This window comes from Brienomyrus brachyistius, chromosome 2, assembly GCF_023856365.1.
Source record: "Brienomyrus brachyistius isolate T26 chromosome 2, BBRACH_0.4, whole genome shotgun sequence".
Lineage (NCBI taxonomy): Eukaryota > Metazoa > Chordata > Actinopteri > Osteoglossiformes > Mormyridae > Brienomyrus > Brienomyrus brachyistius.
Window position 1 is genome coordinate 28,030,328 of NC_064534.1, and position 18,236 is coordinate 28,048,563.

General features: G+C 42.4%; 1 protein-coding gene across 1 annotated transcript; it reads right to left on the reverse strand.

The window, feature by feature from the left end:
- Positions 1–559: 559 nt before the first annotated feature.
- Positions 560–13,884, reverse strand: c7a (complement component 7a). Its single transcript, XM_049001306.1, has 18 exons — positions 13,757–13,884; positions 12,354–12,415; positions 11,790–11,865; positions 11,058–11,196; positions 10,581–10,728; positions 9,604–9,742; positions 9,239–9,373; positions 8,915–9,158; positions 7,834–7,947; positions 7,433–7,599; positions 6,281–6,509; positions 3,403–3,574; positions 3,105–3,192; positions 2,713–2,845; positions 2,253–2,438; positions 1,704–1,797; positions 1,274–1,455; positions 560–890 (listed from the first exon to the last, which is right to left on the reverse strand). The coding sequence occupies exons 1-18, from the start codon at positions 13,760–13,762 to the stop codon at positions 712–714; spliced, it is 2,493 nt and encodes an 830-aa protein (XP_048857263.1). The 5' UTR covers positions 13,763–13,884; the 3' UTR covers positions 560–711.
- Positions 13,885–18,236: the final 4,352 nt, after the last annotated feature.

Consider the following 18,236-nt stretch of genomic DNA (forward strand, 5'->3'; position numbering starts at 1 on the left):
GGGTTAGAATATGGATGAATTGCTGTGGTACCATCATGACCCTGACCGAGATTAGCGTTTGTCAAGGATGGATGGATTATGGCAGCGGTACTGTTTTAATTTATCCTTCTAAGCTATAAAATTTCTTTCTTTATACAGCATTTTTCTCTTAGTCTTATGTGCTGAAATTTTACCATACTTGTGCATTTTGTTATTATCTCTGTTCCTGCTTACAGCTGACTCGCGCTCACATATTCAAAGATAAACACAAACTTCACTTAAACAGCCCTATCTTCTTAATTCAGGTGTTGCTGCCACTACGTGTGACTCCTGGTCAGTGTGTAACGGGCAAACAGTAATCTGCAGGGTGCACACAGGCACGGCACATTATCCTGACAGTGAGGCGCTTTGAGGGATGTTATTTGGCCTGGCTCTGGTGGGGGCTCAGAGCAGTAAGCAGCCCAAGAGACTAAGCAGTCATGCTGCGACTGTATCTCAGCCTGATGTGTGGCTGAGGGCGATAGGTAGCAAAGCCTTTTCAACCTTGCCTGGGCATGTCCATTGACTTTAAAGACGAGAATGGGAGAATTTTCTACTTTATTTTATATGCAAATTCTCACTTAATTGCTCATGCTATCACAAAGCCAGGTACATGTTTATAAATGAGGATTTTGAAACATAATGAAGTATTTTCATTTATGGAAATAAGTCTGGTTTATTTCTGAAGAGCCCTCAAGAGTCACATTTCTGCAGGCTCACTACAATGAGCGTCTCCTTCCTGCAGCTCCTCAGCCCCGCCTCGCATTCCGTCATCGTCATGGCGGGGGCTCCCTCCCCAGTCCTGGCACATATGAGGGACCCCGTCTCCGCGCAGCTCCCAGGTTCCCGGCACACGCACAGATTTGTGCGCTCTTGGGGGCGGGGGGCACAAAAATGGGAACATTGTTTAATGAGTTACGTAAATTACAGGCCAGCAGCTGAGGTATTCAGACGCTGACCTTAAATCCCACCACCAAACACGAGAATGACACTTACACTCCCATCCATTGTCCTAAAAAAAATACCCATTTAAATATTGAATTTCATCAGTAACAGAGGATTTTAGCATTAGCGTGTTAGCATCTTCAGTGTCAGCTGCTACATTCAACCACTGTCCCATACGGTTACGTAGACTCAGTCCTTTTGCTGAATGGACTTATTCTACTAGGTAATTAGAGCATACAGAAACATGTCACCACATTTCAAAGTCTGTCACACATCCCAGGCCCTGCGTTGATGCTGCAGTGCTATGTACCGTCACATCTCTCCCACATTTGGCAGCCAGGACAGGATACGGACTTGGGGGTGGGCCACGTGCAGGCGCTGTCCTCGGCCAGGGCATACTCCCGGCCCAGACACTTCAGCGCCTGCATCTTGCAAATGGTCAGTCGGTCCGCCGATCCCCGCTGGTTCCACGCGCACACTTCCAAAGAGGACCTAGAAACATTCATTTATACTCAAAAGACGTTCATGGAACAGGCTTCCATGGCCGAGCAGCTGCATGTAACCCCATATCACCAAGTGCGATGCCGTTCTCCTCCTTTAGGGCTCGCTCAGGTTACTGCCACCATTAGATGCCTGAACTTTCAGTATTTAGGCCCCGATATCATTTCTTGAACCTCTATACCACCTATTATTTTTCTCCAGGAACCAATACATAGATGAAAAGGTGGAATGAAGCTCACTTGCACTCATAAGGCATTTTACAGACACATTTGTCCTTTGCCAGCTTCTCCCAAGGCTCACACTGCACAACTGTCCGTGCGGCTTCTGTAGGTACTGGAAGAAAAAATATATATTTATTAGTCATTTTGTGAATGCATGCATGTGAAGTGAACATTGTGTATTGTATAACACCACATGATGATAAGATACACCTCTGAATTACTTAGATTTTTATTTATTTTTTTTAAATCACTAAATTTCTTCTTCTCTTGTGCTAGACTGTATTTGTAATACAAATAATAACAGTTAATAACAAATAATAAGTGAATAAAAACTGTATGTAATATCAGTGACTAGATCATTAATAGCCAGCGAATAGATCATTCTGTTAACCTTACAGTACAAGACACATCTAGAAGATGATTTGTTAAATAAACGTATTATATTAGTGAAGCGGTTGAATGCACTAAGACAGGAAGGAACAGCAATTCCATCCTTGTGCTTCATAGTTATTTTCCATAGTTTCCTGGATAGCTGGGCTAATGCATATTAGCTGTGTCCTGCCGTACATGTGCTACACCGTGCAGTTTCTTGTGGTGACCAGTTCAGACTGGAATCACACAGGATCTCCGAATTGCCCTCCAGCTGTTTTCCCGGTGAGCAGGACAGCGTTATCATCTCTCCGATCTCATAGGTCAGTTTCCAGGGGCTGCCTATCACGTTCTGCAGAAGCTGTGGTGGCCCACATACAGTGCCTAGGGACATGACATCGCTTTATGAACGGAACGTGCTTTTTTAATATAATATCATCGCTTCAACCTCAAAACCAGGCCAATAATTATCACCACTCAAAATGTTTTTTCTGACATTTTCAAAACACAGCGTGATACATAATAAAGCTTTTTGTTCATAAAGATCACAGATTTAACCGAATAGATACTTCAGTAACCACTGAGATTTGAGTGATAATTAAATGTGGTTTTGTTTGTGTGTTTATGTTGCATTTGAGCAGATCTGCATACTCCTTACTCTGGCATTCCTGCTTTGAGCGGATCCACATCAGGTCCTCGCCGCATTCCGCCACTGCATCCCCGATAAGGTGGTATCCCTCGATGCAGGCGTACACAATCTTACTTCCAACTGGATAGATGTTGTGTGGAGCCTGCATTTGAAAACAAACACGCCTTGAGCCCCCTTGGATCTGCAACACGTCTGGAATTTCCTGTCCTCTGCACACTGTGGCTCATGTCCACAATGCGCTTAGCTTTGTGGTCAGAATGAAACTATGCCACAAGCCAAAAAAAATGCATAAATAGATGAGAACAAGGACTTTGGTTAGCGGTCAGAAAACAGATGTGGCTTGAAGCAATATTTTGAAAATGTTCAAGTTGAAAGCTCATATAGATGAATGTGATTCTTACCAGCACAAAGCCATTTCTTAAATGAGGTGGATTCTTACAAGACTTGGTTGGTGAAAGAGATGAATCAAAACAATGAGGTTCCATTGTACTATAAAAGAAATGCACAACAAAACATACATAATGACCAGACTTGCATACTTTAAACTCTCTTCCACAAGCACAATGGGTTTCATTTTTAGTTTTGTTACTTCATTTCAGCACAGAAATGGATTTTTATAAGAAGCGCTTGTTAGATCACTGTAAGTATTTAACAGTGGATAAATGCTCTCGATGTTTGCGATTGAACAGCCTTTCTTACCGCAGGTGTTCAAAGTCCTCATCCTCGCAGGCCGTGTGCTCCACTGGCAGGCCATTGCAGGCCTTACCTCCCATATTTGGATGTGGATTGCTGCATGTCCGAGATCTCGACCTCCGACCTTGGGAGCAGGAACTCCAGGCAGACCAGCAGGTCCAGTCTCCATGGATCACACCTGTGGCCAGAATTAAAATAATTTACACATATGCCCTTACCATAATCATATACTGTATGTACTTAATGTAAAATCCCGCCTGCTTGAATATACTGTGGTGCTACTGCAGTTTACTAAACTTCAGGATATATCAGACTAGGATATACCACAGTGGGGTATACCACACTGACATACACTGGTGATTAAGAGCGTGGCTGGAAAATCGGTGTCTCTGCCTTTCAGACTGTACAGCATTGTGGGAGGTGGAACCATCAATCGATGTTTTTATTAATAGTTATTTTGGTGGTGTGGAATGTTACATTTTACATAAACGATCTGAGACTAATCACTTATAATTTGTGGATTTATATTGATCACGCTTAAATGTGACTCATTATTAAACGGGATAATTACTCAGAAAGATCTGCAATTTACCTTGTGCTTAACATTTATTCATTATGATTACGCTGCAGGTTGTTCATTATATGTAGGTGATAGGTTATAAAGGGTTTCCAGCAATGTGTGTGAAGGGCCTGTGTGAATGAGTGCATCACGTTCCTGTCACAGAACCAGAGTCCTAGTGCAAGCTTCCTCAAACTTGGGTCTGGCTGAGATTTGGCCTGAACGAAGTTTTTAATGAAACACATTTATCCTGGTATCAGTGAACATGGTCACTTGCTTCTGTAAACATACCTACACAATATGGAGAAAAGTACCAACACACACTTCTCAATTATTTCATTTGGGTGTTTCATTCAGACCCATTGCCACAGGTATATAAAATCAAGCACCTAACCATGCAGTCAGCTTTACAAACATTTGTGAAAGATTGGGTCATTCTGAAGAGCTCAATGAATTTAAGCATGGTGCTGTCATAGGATGCCACCTCTGCAATAAGTTTCACTTCATGAAATTTCTTCCCTGCTAGATATTCCACATGCAATTGTAAGTGGTATTATTGCAAAGTGGAATTATTTAGGAACAACAGAAACTCAGCCACAAAGTGTCAGACCATGTAAAGTAACAGAGCGGGGCCACCAAGTGCTGAGGCGCGTAGTGTGTAAAAGTCACCAACGCTCTCTCAGCCCAGTAACTGCAGAGTCCCAAACTTCCTCTGGCATTAACTCCAGCAAAAACTGAGCACAGGGAGCTTCATGGAACAGGCTTCCATGGCCGAGCAGCTGCATGCAAGCCTCACATCAGCAAGCGCAATGGCAAGCATCAGATGGGATGGTGTAAAGCACGGTGTCACTAGACTCTGGAGCAGTGGAAACATGTCATGAGGAGTGATGAATCATGGTTCTCTGTCTGGCAGTCTGATGGACGACTCTGGGTTTGGTGGATGCCAGGAGAACGGACGACCCTGCCCAACTGCAAAGTTTGGTGGAGGAGGAATAATGGTATGGGGCTGTTTTTCATGGGCTGGGCTGGGATTTTGCCCCTTGAATTTTGGACAAGTCTGTGCTTCTAACAGCTTGAGGAAGGCCCTTTTCCATGGTAGCATGAATACACCCCAGTGCACAAGGCAAGATCCATAAAAACAAGGTTGTGTGAGAATGGCCCACACAGAGCCCAGACCTCAACCCCATCAAACACTTTTGGGATTTAACTAGAATGGAGATTGCGAGCCAGGCCTTCACATCCAACATCAGTACCTGACCTCACAGATACTCTTCTGGATGAATGGGCAAAAATTCCCCCAGACACACTCCAAAATCTAGTGGAAAGCCTCCCCAAAAGAGTAGCAGCTGTTATAGCTGCAAAGGGGGGGATCAACTCCATATTGACGCCTATGGATTTAGAATGGGATGTCATAAAGGTTCCTGTTGGCGTAATAGCCAGGTGTCCCAATACTTTTGCCCATATAGTGTATGTGGAGTGGACACCTAGTGATCACACGGGCTTCTTTTTCTGAGGTTACAGCACTGTATTAATGTAATGGCTAAGAGTATAATATTATATGTAATATATGATGTACCAAGAGTATATCGATGCGGGAGATCTTGAGGTTCAGGGAAGACACTTGAGTCACCTAGTTCCTTTCCTCTTAGCATTTTTCTTTGATTTTTTTTTTCTTTTCATCCTCTCAAAAAATTGTTTTATAATATTGACTGTGAGACAGTGAATTCGTGCACAAGAGGACAAGGTTTCGAGTGCTCTGACGAGAGTATCATTCACCATCTCTGGTTCAGTACTAGGAATAAAATCACACTAATTCAGGTAGCAAATTAAATATTCCAAATATATCCAAGTAGTATATCAGCAGATAGCAGCGGTAAAGCGATGGCAATGCTCCGTGGTGGTAAAGCTGTGGCAGTGCTCCTCACCGTACCCTCCGAAACGGAAAGGTAGCAGTGGTGCAGCTGTAGCAGTGCTCCTCACCGTACCCTCCAAAACGGAAAGGTAGCAGTGGTAAAGCTGTGGCAGTGCTCCTCACCGTACCCTCCAAAACGGAAAGGTAGCAGTGGTACAACTGTGGCAGTGCTCCTCACCGTACCCTCCGAAACGGAAAGGTAGCAGCGGTAAAGCTGTGGCAGTGCTCCTCACCGTACCCTCCGAAACGGAAAGGTAGCAGCGGTAAAGCTGTGGCAGTGCTCCTCACCGTACCCTCCGAAACGGAAAGGTAGCAGCGGTAAAGCTGTGGCAGTGCTCCTCACCGTACCCTCCGAAACGGAAAGGTAGCAGTGGTGCAGCTGTAGCAGTGCTCTGCAGTGGTCCTCTCCATACCTGGCCCATCCTCCACAGACGTCCCGTGCTCGCAGGCGGAGCCCGACGTGCCCGGCTTGCAGACGCAGCTGCAGACGGTGCCTCTCAGCAGCGGTTGCCCGTTGTTGTGGCAGGGCTGACAGTGGCATGGGTCCTTCTGTGTCTGATACTCCTCCAGGGCCCTCTTCAGGTGGAGCTTCTTTATGCCAGCACATGGAACCTCCTTCACCAACTCATGGAGAGGCCTCAGCTAAGGTACTCAGAGGAGACAAGGCAGGGGGGGCTCACACTTCCACAGGCAGGAGCAAAGCAGTCACGCTAAACATCTGGTTACCTTCCCAATTCATTACTATTAAATAACTACTGAGAGCACAGTTCTACGCCAAATATTTTATAATCTCCCCTTTATAAACGTTCCCATATATCAGAAAACAAAAAATGCCACGCATAATGCATAGGCAAAACAAGTTGCATAACCCTTTGAATAACTTTGCATTTAAATTGGTAGGGGCATTAATATTTTTGCAGCATAATATTTCCATTTTTGCAGTTTGAATCTGTTTATGTATTAGAGGAAATACATGTCCAGCATTTACGCATCTATGTGTTGATGCAGCAGCAGCTTCTTTCCCATCATGCCCCTGGATTTGGAAACTAGAATGCCACCTGATGCTGATTAGCGCAGAGAACCTGGGGTCCATGACCCCCCCCTGAGGGACCAAACTGATGAATGTTGGTATTTTGAAAATATTCAGGCAGGCCCAACTTAAGCTGGAACCAAAAATCTTTACTTCCTTAGCTATAAGTAATTAATATCAGGTTTGGGGTCATGGGGTAGGGTGGGGGGCATTCACAGCACATGAGCCATTGTGTCCCCTCAAGCACCGCCCACCAAGGACACTATATTTTATTTTGATTTAATTGTACTTTTTAATAAAAGTATTCATCTTTAAACAAATAAGCCTGGTCTCTCCCACGGCCGTCCCTGTGGAACATCTGCTTCCCCCCCATCAACAACGTTTCTTGTCGCCACCAGCCTCCTCAAGTTAGATTTGCTTTGGTTCCTCTGATTTATATAATCTTACATTAGTAGTGGGAGATGTCTGGCTGTGCTGTGTTTCCATTCCGGTGTCCCTGGCTTAGAGGCTGCCCCGTGTTGCACCTGTAGCTCACCTTCTGGTTGATGACCGTGGGGAAGTCCTTCACGGAGCCTGCCCATTTGGTGTACATGTTCCAGTTTGCCTCGGGATCCTCCAAATTAAGCACACTGAGCCCAGCAATGAAAGCAGGGCTTCCCCCCGTTATGGGGCTTAGCGTAAACTTGTCTGCTTTGTCGAATCCTTAAAAAAAAATGATTGGTCAACCATTATATGGAATACAAATAAAATGCATTTTTCTTGCATCAGTACTCAAGATCCTGTAAACATGTTATGTGATGTTTCTGATTTCACAGTGGAATATAAGTAGTTTTCAAGGACATGTCTTTTGAGAATGTGTTATTCTGCCTATTAATCTATGGCACAGGTAGGTAACGTTTTGTTTTTTATTGAACGACATCATTGTTCATGCCTTACCATTGACTTGCTTGAATGCATTTACGATAGACTTGCACTTGGTCGTGCTCCATTTGATGAACAGAATCCTGCGTGTTTTCATTATGCACTCATGGAAATCGGTGCTGCTAGAACCTTTGATAACAGTGACAAAATGAAAAAAAAAATACTTTTTAAATATTTTAAATATGTGCCAGTCTAGTATCCGATTCACTAACAGTTAAAGGAGCAATGACGAACCTCTATTCATGCCTAGGTGCTAATCTAGTAAAGGATGATAGTGGATCTGGAGTTCATGTCAGAAAGCACAAGACTCAAGGCAGTGGACACCCAGGTCAGGACGGCATAGCAAGGCAATGTGCACGCACAAACTATGGGCAATTTACAGATACATTTGTCATTGGTCTAGCAGGAAATCAGTATAAAAACAGGAAGAAAGTATGCACTTTCTAAAGATAAAGACGCCCGGCACTCGAGTTGTGAGGTGACAGGTCTAAACACTAAGCAAGCAGGACAATGCAGCCAAATGAAAATGGCAGATATATTACAAAAGGCAAAACTAGACCTCTGTTTTCATAAAATAAGCACATCCATGAGCACGACAAGATTCCTGTCAGTCTTATTTAAGGAATCACAAATTCAGCTATAACAAAATTCTGCCTATTTTATTTAATGGTACTGCATCCTTGGTCAGTGAACCTTCAGATGTCCTAGATCAACATCATGATCCACAAACCTGTTTATGTCATATTTCTGTCGAAGTTCAGCATTATAGTGAAAGGATTGCATGCTACATGAGCATATATTGGTATCTGTGGCTCAGTAGGTAGCACTGCTACCTCACGCAAGTGTTTGCATGTCCTCTCTGTGTTATGTGGGTTCCCTTCCAACGCTCTGTGAATTTTTGCATCTTGTGTTTGTGTCCAGTAATGCATTGCCATTCCATCCAGGGTGTCACCTGCCTTGTGCCTTATAATTCATGCGATAAGCACCACCCCACTGTACAGGGGTTTCATGGGAGGATCATGTACAAATTCCATACAAAGAGATACAGTTCACAGATATAAAAATATTGCAGTGTCAGCAGAGGTAATAGACCCACTCATTTTGTTTATGGTTTCTGCGTCGAGGTACAGCAAGGCCTGGTACCGGCCCCCAAGTGAGCCCTCGGAAAGGAAGTGGGTTCCGTAGTCATCGATGAGCTTGCGGTAAGCAGGGTAAATATACGTGGTGGGGAGGGACGCTAACGCTTTCCAGAATTCGTCGGACAGAGTCAGGTACTCGGGTGGAGAGTTCTGGAACTGAGCCACTTCCACCTGGTTCTTGATCACCATCATCCTGTGGGCCTGGTGTGAAAGTTTGACTGTCAACCACCCTGCCAATGAGCTTGAAGGCCACTGAGTAGAATGCAGCCATACTGCCATACCTTTGTTTTAAGCTCTTCATCATGGAATGTCTCGTAATGGTGTCCTTGGTTTAACTCTGATCTTTTATTGATGTCTTTGACATAGGACCAGTAGCTGCTGTAAAATTCATCACTAAAATCATTATCAGTCCTGACCTAGACAACAAAAATAAAAGTTATAATAAATAACAGGAATGCATTTCCTACCAGCAAATCTGAGTTATGGTTAATTGAATGACATCTTGAGCACCTTGAAAGGAAAGGATTGGCCCAGAGAAGATCCCAGGTCATATTTCAGAACTGAAGACTGAGCTTTTTGATAGGCCAACACAGCAGCAAAGCGGGTCAAGCTTCAAAGCAAAAGGTTCATATTTACAGAGGCTCACCTGAAAGGTATAGCTGATAAGGCTTCTGGGCAGCCTATAGAAGGACCTCAGATCGCCACTGAATACCTTCCTGCACTGACCACCGAAGCTCTTCGTGTTGATCACACTGCCCCTTAGCAAACCCGTGAGGATATCGAACCTGCAATATCGGAAACCACACTAAGTAGGCATGTAGAAACACCACGGTTGTCGTGACGTGCAGGTACAGAGCAGGGAACAGGAGCTGGAGCCCGAGGATTTGGGCAAACGTAGGATCTATTAGGGGAGAAACAAACTCGGGAACACAAAGCAACAAACAGGACTGACCTTATGAGGTTAAGACTATTATGACCGGACTGGGGAAACATTCACAGAAACACACTTAAATTCATGGAACTAATTAAACACAACTAGAAACAGCTGATAACAAGAGGATTCCACACGAGGTAAATTAGGGGGCGTGGCACACGGGATGTTCAGAACATTCGGATCATGAAAACAGTGAGCCTGAATCCAGGGAATGCTACTTTTCTTGCTGTGTTTTTGGTAATTATTTATTGCTTATAAATCCAGTAACGTGGTTGTAAAAATGTATTATACCATATAATGTGCTACTGGTGTACTGAATAAACATGTAAATCAACCGTGTACCAATTAAGTACTGCATGAACCTGGCAGATACCAAGAAGATATCTATGTTTTGTTGGTTGATTATCCAAGTGAAATTAATGATAAAGCAAAATGATAAAAAAATAAAACTGCAAATATAATGACTTCTTGCTGCTAGCTAACTGGCTAAATTACCTGTCATTCATCTAAACTGTCAATTGAATCCAAAAAATGTTTATAAAATTATATGTGATGCACAAAACTAGTCTAGTTGGTAATTTTGTAACTTGCCCTTTACTTGTGAACTCTACACTGGGGGGAAATTTTGGGTACTTAAACCTTCACTGATCATCTCTGAATTGGGGGTAACTGAGGGTACTTGAACATACCCTCTTCCAGTGAGCTCGGCATTGGGGGGAACCCGCTCCATGTCACACACCCTGGTGGCAGTGGACTCCTCACAGTTCTGCTCATCAGAACCGTCCTCTTCACAGTCTTGGTCTCCATTGCAGACCAATGTAGAGCTGATGCATTGCCCTGGTACACACAGTGATTTTGTTAAATAAACCAGTCTGCTAGCTAATCTTTCACAACGAGACACAGAAGTACAAATGTTCACATAGAGAGGGTAATGCAGTATGGGTCTGTAGGAGAACAGGGGGCATGTTAGTTAAGGACGTTAATGGTCAATGGTATGAAATTTATTTCACGAGAAGAGAACTGAGACGTTTAAGCTCCAAGTATGAGTAAATATCCACTGAAAGTCTTGGGCAAAACTATAAAACTGGCATGATGGATGGTAGTATGTATCTGGCAAAATCGAGAAAATCTTGAAGCAATTTTATTCTTAAAGAATGATATTCCACCTGAGCTGCAGCGGAAACGCTCTCCACAGCCCTCCTCCAGGGGGCAGCCTCTGCCATTGCAGCTTTGCCACTGTACGGGCTCCCCTGAGCATGGCATGCCCCCAAACTGGGCATATACCTGGACCGGCCGTGTCCGCACCTACACCACCCCACCCCACCCCACCCAGAAAAGAAGGTGGTATCAGTAATACTGACTGCAGTTTCATCCTAATCATTATTTCAAATCGCAAACAGTCCCCCCTACTCTTAGATACAGTATGCATATATCATGACATTTTGTCAAACAAAAGCCAGAGTTTTTATTGCATTTTATTGCAATAAAATTTTATTTTATTGCATTTCCCTGCCTCTCATTTCAGCCGTCGTGTGGATGATCCCAGGTGCCTCTCGTCTGCTCCCTTATCTGTGGTGTATATAGTGCTTCTGCATCCTGAGCTCCCCAGTCCGGTCATTGTATTGTAACCTGTGTGATCCTGTTGCCTGCCTACACTCCCCAGTTTGCTCTGTCTTCTCTCCCAATTCACCCTACCCCGTTTTGACCCCTCATGGTCCTTTTCCTTTTCCCCTACTTGTGTTTTGGATTACTCTGGTACAGACACGTAAACCTTAGCGGTATGACGTGTAATATAAGAGGCTACTCAAAAACCTACAGTATGTGATTCCCAGACATGCCATGTTTATTAGGACATACAGTACTTCTGTCATGTGTGTGAAGCCCCTTCGACCCCACACCTGGGTTTTCGTGCAGCCATCACACTCGGACCAGTCTCCAAAGGGGGCCCACTGGCAGGTCACAGGTCGCTCACAGCTGCCAGAGGGAAGACCAGCCCAGCTGATGTTTTCCTGAGCTCTGCTGCTTTCAGTGCTCAAAGGTTTGACCTTTCTGTGTTTTTCCCTCCTTCAGACGTCTAACAAGTAACTACATCTGACAGAAATGCACTTAGCATTCACAGAAAATCACCCGGAGGGTCGCGCCAAAGGGTGCCGTCCAAGGTCGATTGTTATTGTCATACCTCAGAGGTGCATTAAACTCCCTCTTGCTGCAGGGGAGCGTGTGTGGATAAACGCATTATCAGAAAATTCGATTCTGTGAATTGCCCAAACACGTATGTAATATATGCAAATAGGAAATGAAAGACATCACATGGGTGAACACAATTCTCTGTGAGTTATTCTGAATTCTAAGGCTTGTGTCTGTTCCCACCAGAAGCATAATAAAGCTGCAATAGTGAATTTCCCTTAATCTTAATGACAAATCCATCTCCATCAGTCTGACTTGGAGATGTGCACACTTACCACGCCTGCAACACCAGAGACAGGAACCCCAGCTGACACACCCAGAATACCATCGTCCAGGCCTGAAGGAGAAATCATCCCCTTTAGCAGAGATCAGGACATAGCCACTTCAAAATGGATTAAACTCGCCACACAGTTTTATTGAATGCGACATAACCTTTCTCACTAATCTCATAACTCAACAATCAGCGCTGAACCTCTGCCAATATTCCCATCACTAGGGAATATCTCACAGAATTTACAAAATAATCAAGTTCACAAAAACGTTTATTGTAATCTTATTTTTGGGGGGAATCAAACGTGCCAAAAATTGGAACAAATATATCAGCAATTACCAGGTGCAAGCACACTGAACAGCAATTGTTTGTTGAAGCAGAACATGAAGTACAAGTATCTATCACCCAAATGTCGTTGGGCAAGAGCTTAACAATGATTATAATAATTATACTTCAAACAGCTAAAGATCCCATACGCCTATATAAGCTTATATCCCACACGCCTATAGATGCTTAAATCCCACACGCCTATATATACTTTTATCCCACACGCTTATAGATGCTTTTTTCTCTACATAGCTAAAGATGTTTATTCTCTACGCAGCTAAAGATGCTTATATTCTACACAGCTAAAGATCCTTGTGGATTATATAGCTGAAGAATGCAGCGGCTGTCCATATACAATATAGATCAGGACAGAATCTTGACAGAAAAGGAAACCAACTAGCCTCAATATTCTCAGAAGTACCTAAATGTCTGAACTATCTATATCTTGTTTGAGCTTCACACAATACCACAAAGGTTGTTTGTCATCCACTTTGAGATGTGAAGTGATTCGCTCCAATCAGCTTCTATTATTCTGGGAGAGAAGACATCTTTATTCTAATCCATGAAAACCTTGTTCCAGATTCTGCTTGTATCTATCAAGTGGACTAGGATAAGGTATTTCGTGTTGGAAACCCACATGTGAATGAAGCTGTGGTTAATGAAAATCTGTTCTCTGAGAAAAAGTAGATCAAATGGCATGAGTTAATGACCTTTTGAAATCTGAAAGCTACAGCTGTTTGCTACAGTGCCTCAGACATCTAGTATTATTAAATTATTTGCAATTTTGCTAAAATACTTCAAATGAGAAAAATCATACATATGGCATCGTAATGTATATATACACAATATATTTGATTTTGTTGCAAAGACTATGTGTTATACATAGTAAAGAACCTGACGATAAAGGATACTGCTCACCATTTCAAATGGAGACAAACATCCCAGGGCAGATTTTAAAGATCACTGCAGGAATAAAGTACTGCAAACCCTGGAATCACTTAGTCTTGAGAACACATAAACAGCTCTTACTAACAGATACAAATGGTTTTTGCTGCTTTGTATGAATATGAGTCATCTTACCTTCATTGTGGCAGAGAAGGAGAATCACTGTGGAAGCGTAGCACGCTTGGGGTCAGCTGCTGTTACACGGCCCCAGATTTGGCAAGGGTCTGAGACCTTGTGAGACATTCTTCCCACTAAGAATGTCTTGCCTTGCACAACAGGAAACTGGAAGATTTTTTTTCTTTTTCTGTCTAAGGTATTTGAACATTTTTTTACTAGCTGAGCACCAGAAACTGTTTAAAGGTTATTCCTATCCAAAGTATCAAAAGCAGTAAGACATTATGATAAATGCAATGTTTTATCTGGTCAACAGCTGGAGCCAGATGTATACAATTCTGTCACAGCTGAATACGAAAGGTATCCGAGTCAGAGTTAATAACTGGTGAAACTTTTACTAAAGTATCTGATGTCTGAAGTTAAAAGTCTAAGGCACAGCAGTAAGGGCCCTGTTTGTCATGTGAGGTTAATTTTTAAGCAGATTTAATAGTGGTAGTGCCACGGTTTGTCCATAATGGCTAACATTTCACGGGTATCTAGTTAGTTAATGACCCAAAGAGAGAGTCAGATAAGATGTTCAGCTGTTTTAATCTAATAATATAGCTCAGAAAGAAACAGTGGTTTTTAAAACTGTTTTTTATCATGCAATCAATCAAAGTTGTGCTGTTTTTTTATGACATTTTACTATTAAGAATTATAACATGCTGATCAGTCTGCTCTAGTATGGTGACAATATTGTATGTGTGCAAGAGGCATCAGAGTTTGCATTTACAAATTGTACCTGGCAGCCAAATAGATGTCTTCATGATTTCTTACACTTCAGTAAATCATACTTAATGCACACTGACATAGACAAATCCACTGTTTCCACCTGAATATCACTACACTCCCCCAATAACCAACTTTTGATTTCACATTTGTATGGAAAATGCAGCAGGGGTAATTTGTCACTTTATCCTATTATGAAATTATCCATATATCATCACGAAAGACTGACCACATATCAGTCTGTGTTAATGCTCCATCCGTCCATCTTCCATATGCTTATCCTGGTCAGTGTAACACAGAAAGAGCTCAAAATAGTAAGAAGCACAGTTTATGGCCTAAAGAAAAACGCAAATTAGATTCTCCAAGTCATTTTTTTCAGGAAAACATGAATCAAGTGCACACAAAGTACTAAATAATCCGTAGGTTCAATACCGTGAAAATGAGTAACACTTATTGTAAACCAGAACTAAGACTGCGACTGAATGCGACTTGAGAATGACACAATTAAAGGAAAGACATGAGGGATTAAAGATCAAAACAGATAATGAGACACAGGAAAACAAACAATGTTCAAAATATAGGTGTAATCCATCCAGTATTCCTGTTTTGCGACGGTGTTGATACCTGTGTTTGAGTACGAATGGAGTACTGGCTTTAACAGGCAAACATGGAATGTGGGATTTATCTTGTACTGAGGGAGCAATTGTAAACTGTAGGGTGTAGTTAGCGGTTCTAGAAGACCAGAAGGCAGTTGACCATTAGACTTAGATCGGGCACAACCAGGCCATGACATTTACAAATTGGTTACATTGCGGTCTGATGAGAGCTACCAGAAGATGTTTCCACCGGAATGTACGTGTAGGGAGGAACATATTCGACTGGAGTTTGGTTGGAATTTCAATAATCATGGGTGTTTGGTCCCCAGGAACCAGTGATACCACTTCTCAAAAACCAGTTTAATGTAAATACACCAGGATATCATCAAATCAAATAATGCAATTTTTCCAAAGTACTTACATAGAAGTTTGATGTTCTTTGATGTTGATGAAATACTGAAATGGTAAATGGACGGCATTTATATAGCACCTTTCTACTCCTCCAAGTATTCAAAGCGCTTTACATTGCATGCCTCACATTCACCCATTCACACACTCATTCATACACCGAGGCGGAGGCTGCCATGCAAGGCACCGGTCTGCTCACCGGGAGCAATTTGGGGTTCAGTGTCTTGCTCAAGGACGCTTTGAAGGGGTCAGGAGGAACCAAGGCTCAAACCTGCAGCCCTCCAGTTGCCGAACGATAGCACTACCTCCTGCGCCACCGCAGAAGGTGCATTGACAAGGCCATAAAGAAGCACCAAATATTCATAATGACCAATGTTGGTGTGAAAAAACTTCCATTCCCCCCTATCCTCCTTATCAAAATGTGGGCAGTTTGTAGGTCTAACTCTGTGAAGTACTTGGCTCCCCTTACTCACTTGAGGGCTGCAGGAACCAGGGACATTGAGTAACAGGACTTTATTGTGGTGTAATTTAAGCCATGGCCAAAGACCACCACCTATCCACTCCACAAAGAAAACACTGTGGATGTAGTTTTTCAGGGTTTGAGTTTTGATAGGTAGATTGAACCCCTAGTGGAAGCAGTACCAGCAGACTAATGGCACAGTCCTACTGTTGATGTGGTATAGAAATGTCACCTTCTCCTTGCTAAAGACTTCTGCCAGATGCTGATTGTTAAGAGGAATCAATACATTCCCAGAGGACACTGGGCTCTCAATAATTGTAGATTGCACTGGTAAGGTGAGATAATGGGGAAAACAGTCAATTTCTTAAACTGTGATATAATTGTGGCATATTAACCACGGGGAGGCCTAACACCTCATCAGAACTGTGAGAGTCTATGACTGTGGTGTGTTCATTGTGAAGTGGATCCACCTGTAGTGTGATGGAGTCACTGGTCTGGGTGATGCAACTTGATGCTAAGCTGACTGTTGATTCATTTTATTGGTAAGGTGGTAGTTTGTTTAGAGAAATTCAGAAAGCACTGCAAAAGAAAACACTGAGTCAGATCTAATGAATTAAGGCAACATTAAGATGTTATTTAAACCTACCTTCCTCATAATTTTTGATTAGTTAATAAGTGAATGTTTCTATAATCACTATTACTGTACTGTGACAGATGACTTTAAAGACAAGGTTTCCTAGAAAATGCTTTCTAATTTCCCCAGAAGCCCTTGGGGCCATGAAAACATAGTAAGTTTGTTATCCCCATCGCATATCAATAGCAATGCAACGCATATAAAAACTATATAAAGGATTTATTTGATAGCAAACCAAAAAATGGGCATATAAAGTGATTAGTCTTTGGGGGATTTCTTCCAACATAATTTTAATAAAATGACAGACTTACTATCATTTTCAATTCACTTGTGTAATGTAAAAAGATAGTAACAATTTTATCTGTTTGTTTTTCAAAAATCTGAAGAAGATAACAGTTGCTGACTGGAACGGAACTGAATCTGCTTTGTGACTAAGAAGTTCACAAGGTGGAGACAAAGAGCCATCTTGCAACCTCACTTAAATAAGTGACTTTTTAACAACAGGAAACTCGCTCAGTAATAACATGAGGCTCGCTGCTGGCCAATGAGCAAATGCGATAATAATAAATCTGGGCCCGTACAGTGTGTGGTGCACTAAGTGGGTAAAAGAGTGTCAGACCAATACACTCTGCACCACGCCTTTCTATTCAGTGCTGTCATACAGTGGGTGCCACTCGCAGGCCTCAGTTTGGCTGAAGAGTTACAAGAAATAGATGTAAGGGTCATTCGAACATAGGAGCTTAAGTCCCCCTCCCCCCCAGCTGTAATTCTGCAGCACCTACCATTGTTTAATGCTCTTTCAAAGTCAAGTGTGATGTCATGTATTTCTTACCACAGCTACCCTGTTAGTTTGATTGCTTTTAAGGGTCATGGGCAATTTGCATATGCCATACGTCCTGGTCGGCAAACACATAGCCTTTTAATTATAAGTTTATTACTGTTATTAAAAAAGCTAAATTGGGTCCATGAAGTGAACCATTAATTCCTGAGTTGGCAGCTCGTTCACCACAGAGATTATTTATCCTGCTTCATGGCCAAGCTCTGTGATCACCTTGATATCGTCATCTTACCCTTCCCCAGCAGAAGGTATATACAAACAAGCGATTGTGTGTAGCAGTGTATGACTGTATCATGCAGTGTGTAAAGTGGAAAAAAAATGAGCGAAAGTGCTGCAGTGATGAGTTGACATGTGCTGGAGCCTGGCGCGTTTCCTTTGCTGCATCACAGCCACACGCCTGCTTATTTTTATGCTTTTTCCCATTTTGTGTCATGTTCTCAATTAGCTTTTAAAGTAGAAAATCTACGTTTCAACAGGAAACCATTCAAACAGAACCTTTTCTGAAAGTTTGGTCCACTCTGCCTGCCAGCTTGAACCCTGAAAAGCTTTTACTCTCAGAGAGTAAGATGTCAGGGAGGCTAAAAACTCAATGTTACTATTTTATCTAAAGCTGGTTTATGGTGAAATATGGTGAAAATTTTTCAGGAAAATGCATTGCTTCCAAATCGAAGGAAGAAAAAAATAGCTAGTAAACAACAAACCATAAACAAGAAAAATGAGCTAAGGCCGCAGGAGGTGTGGTACTTTACTCATACGATTTTACTGTTGAGTTATTACAACTTCGGGTTCGGGTTACT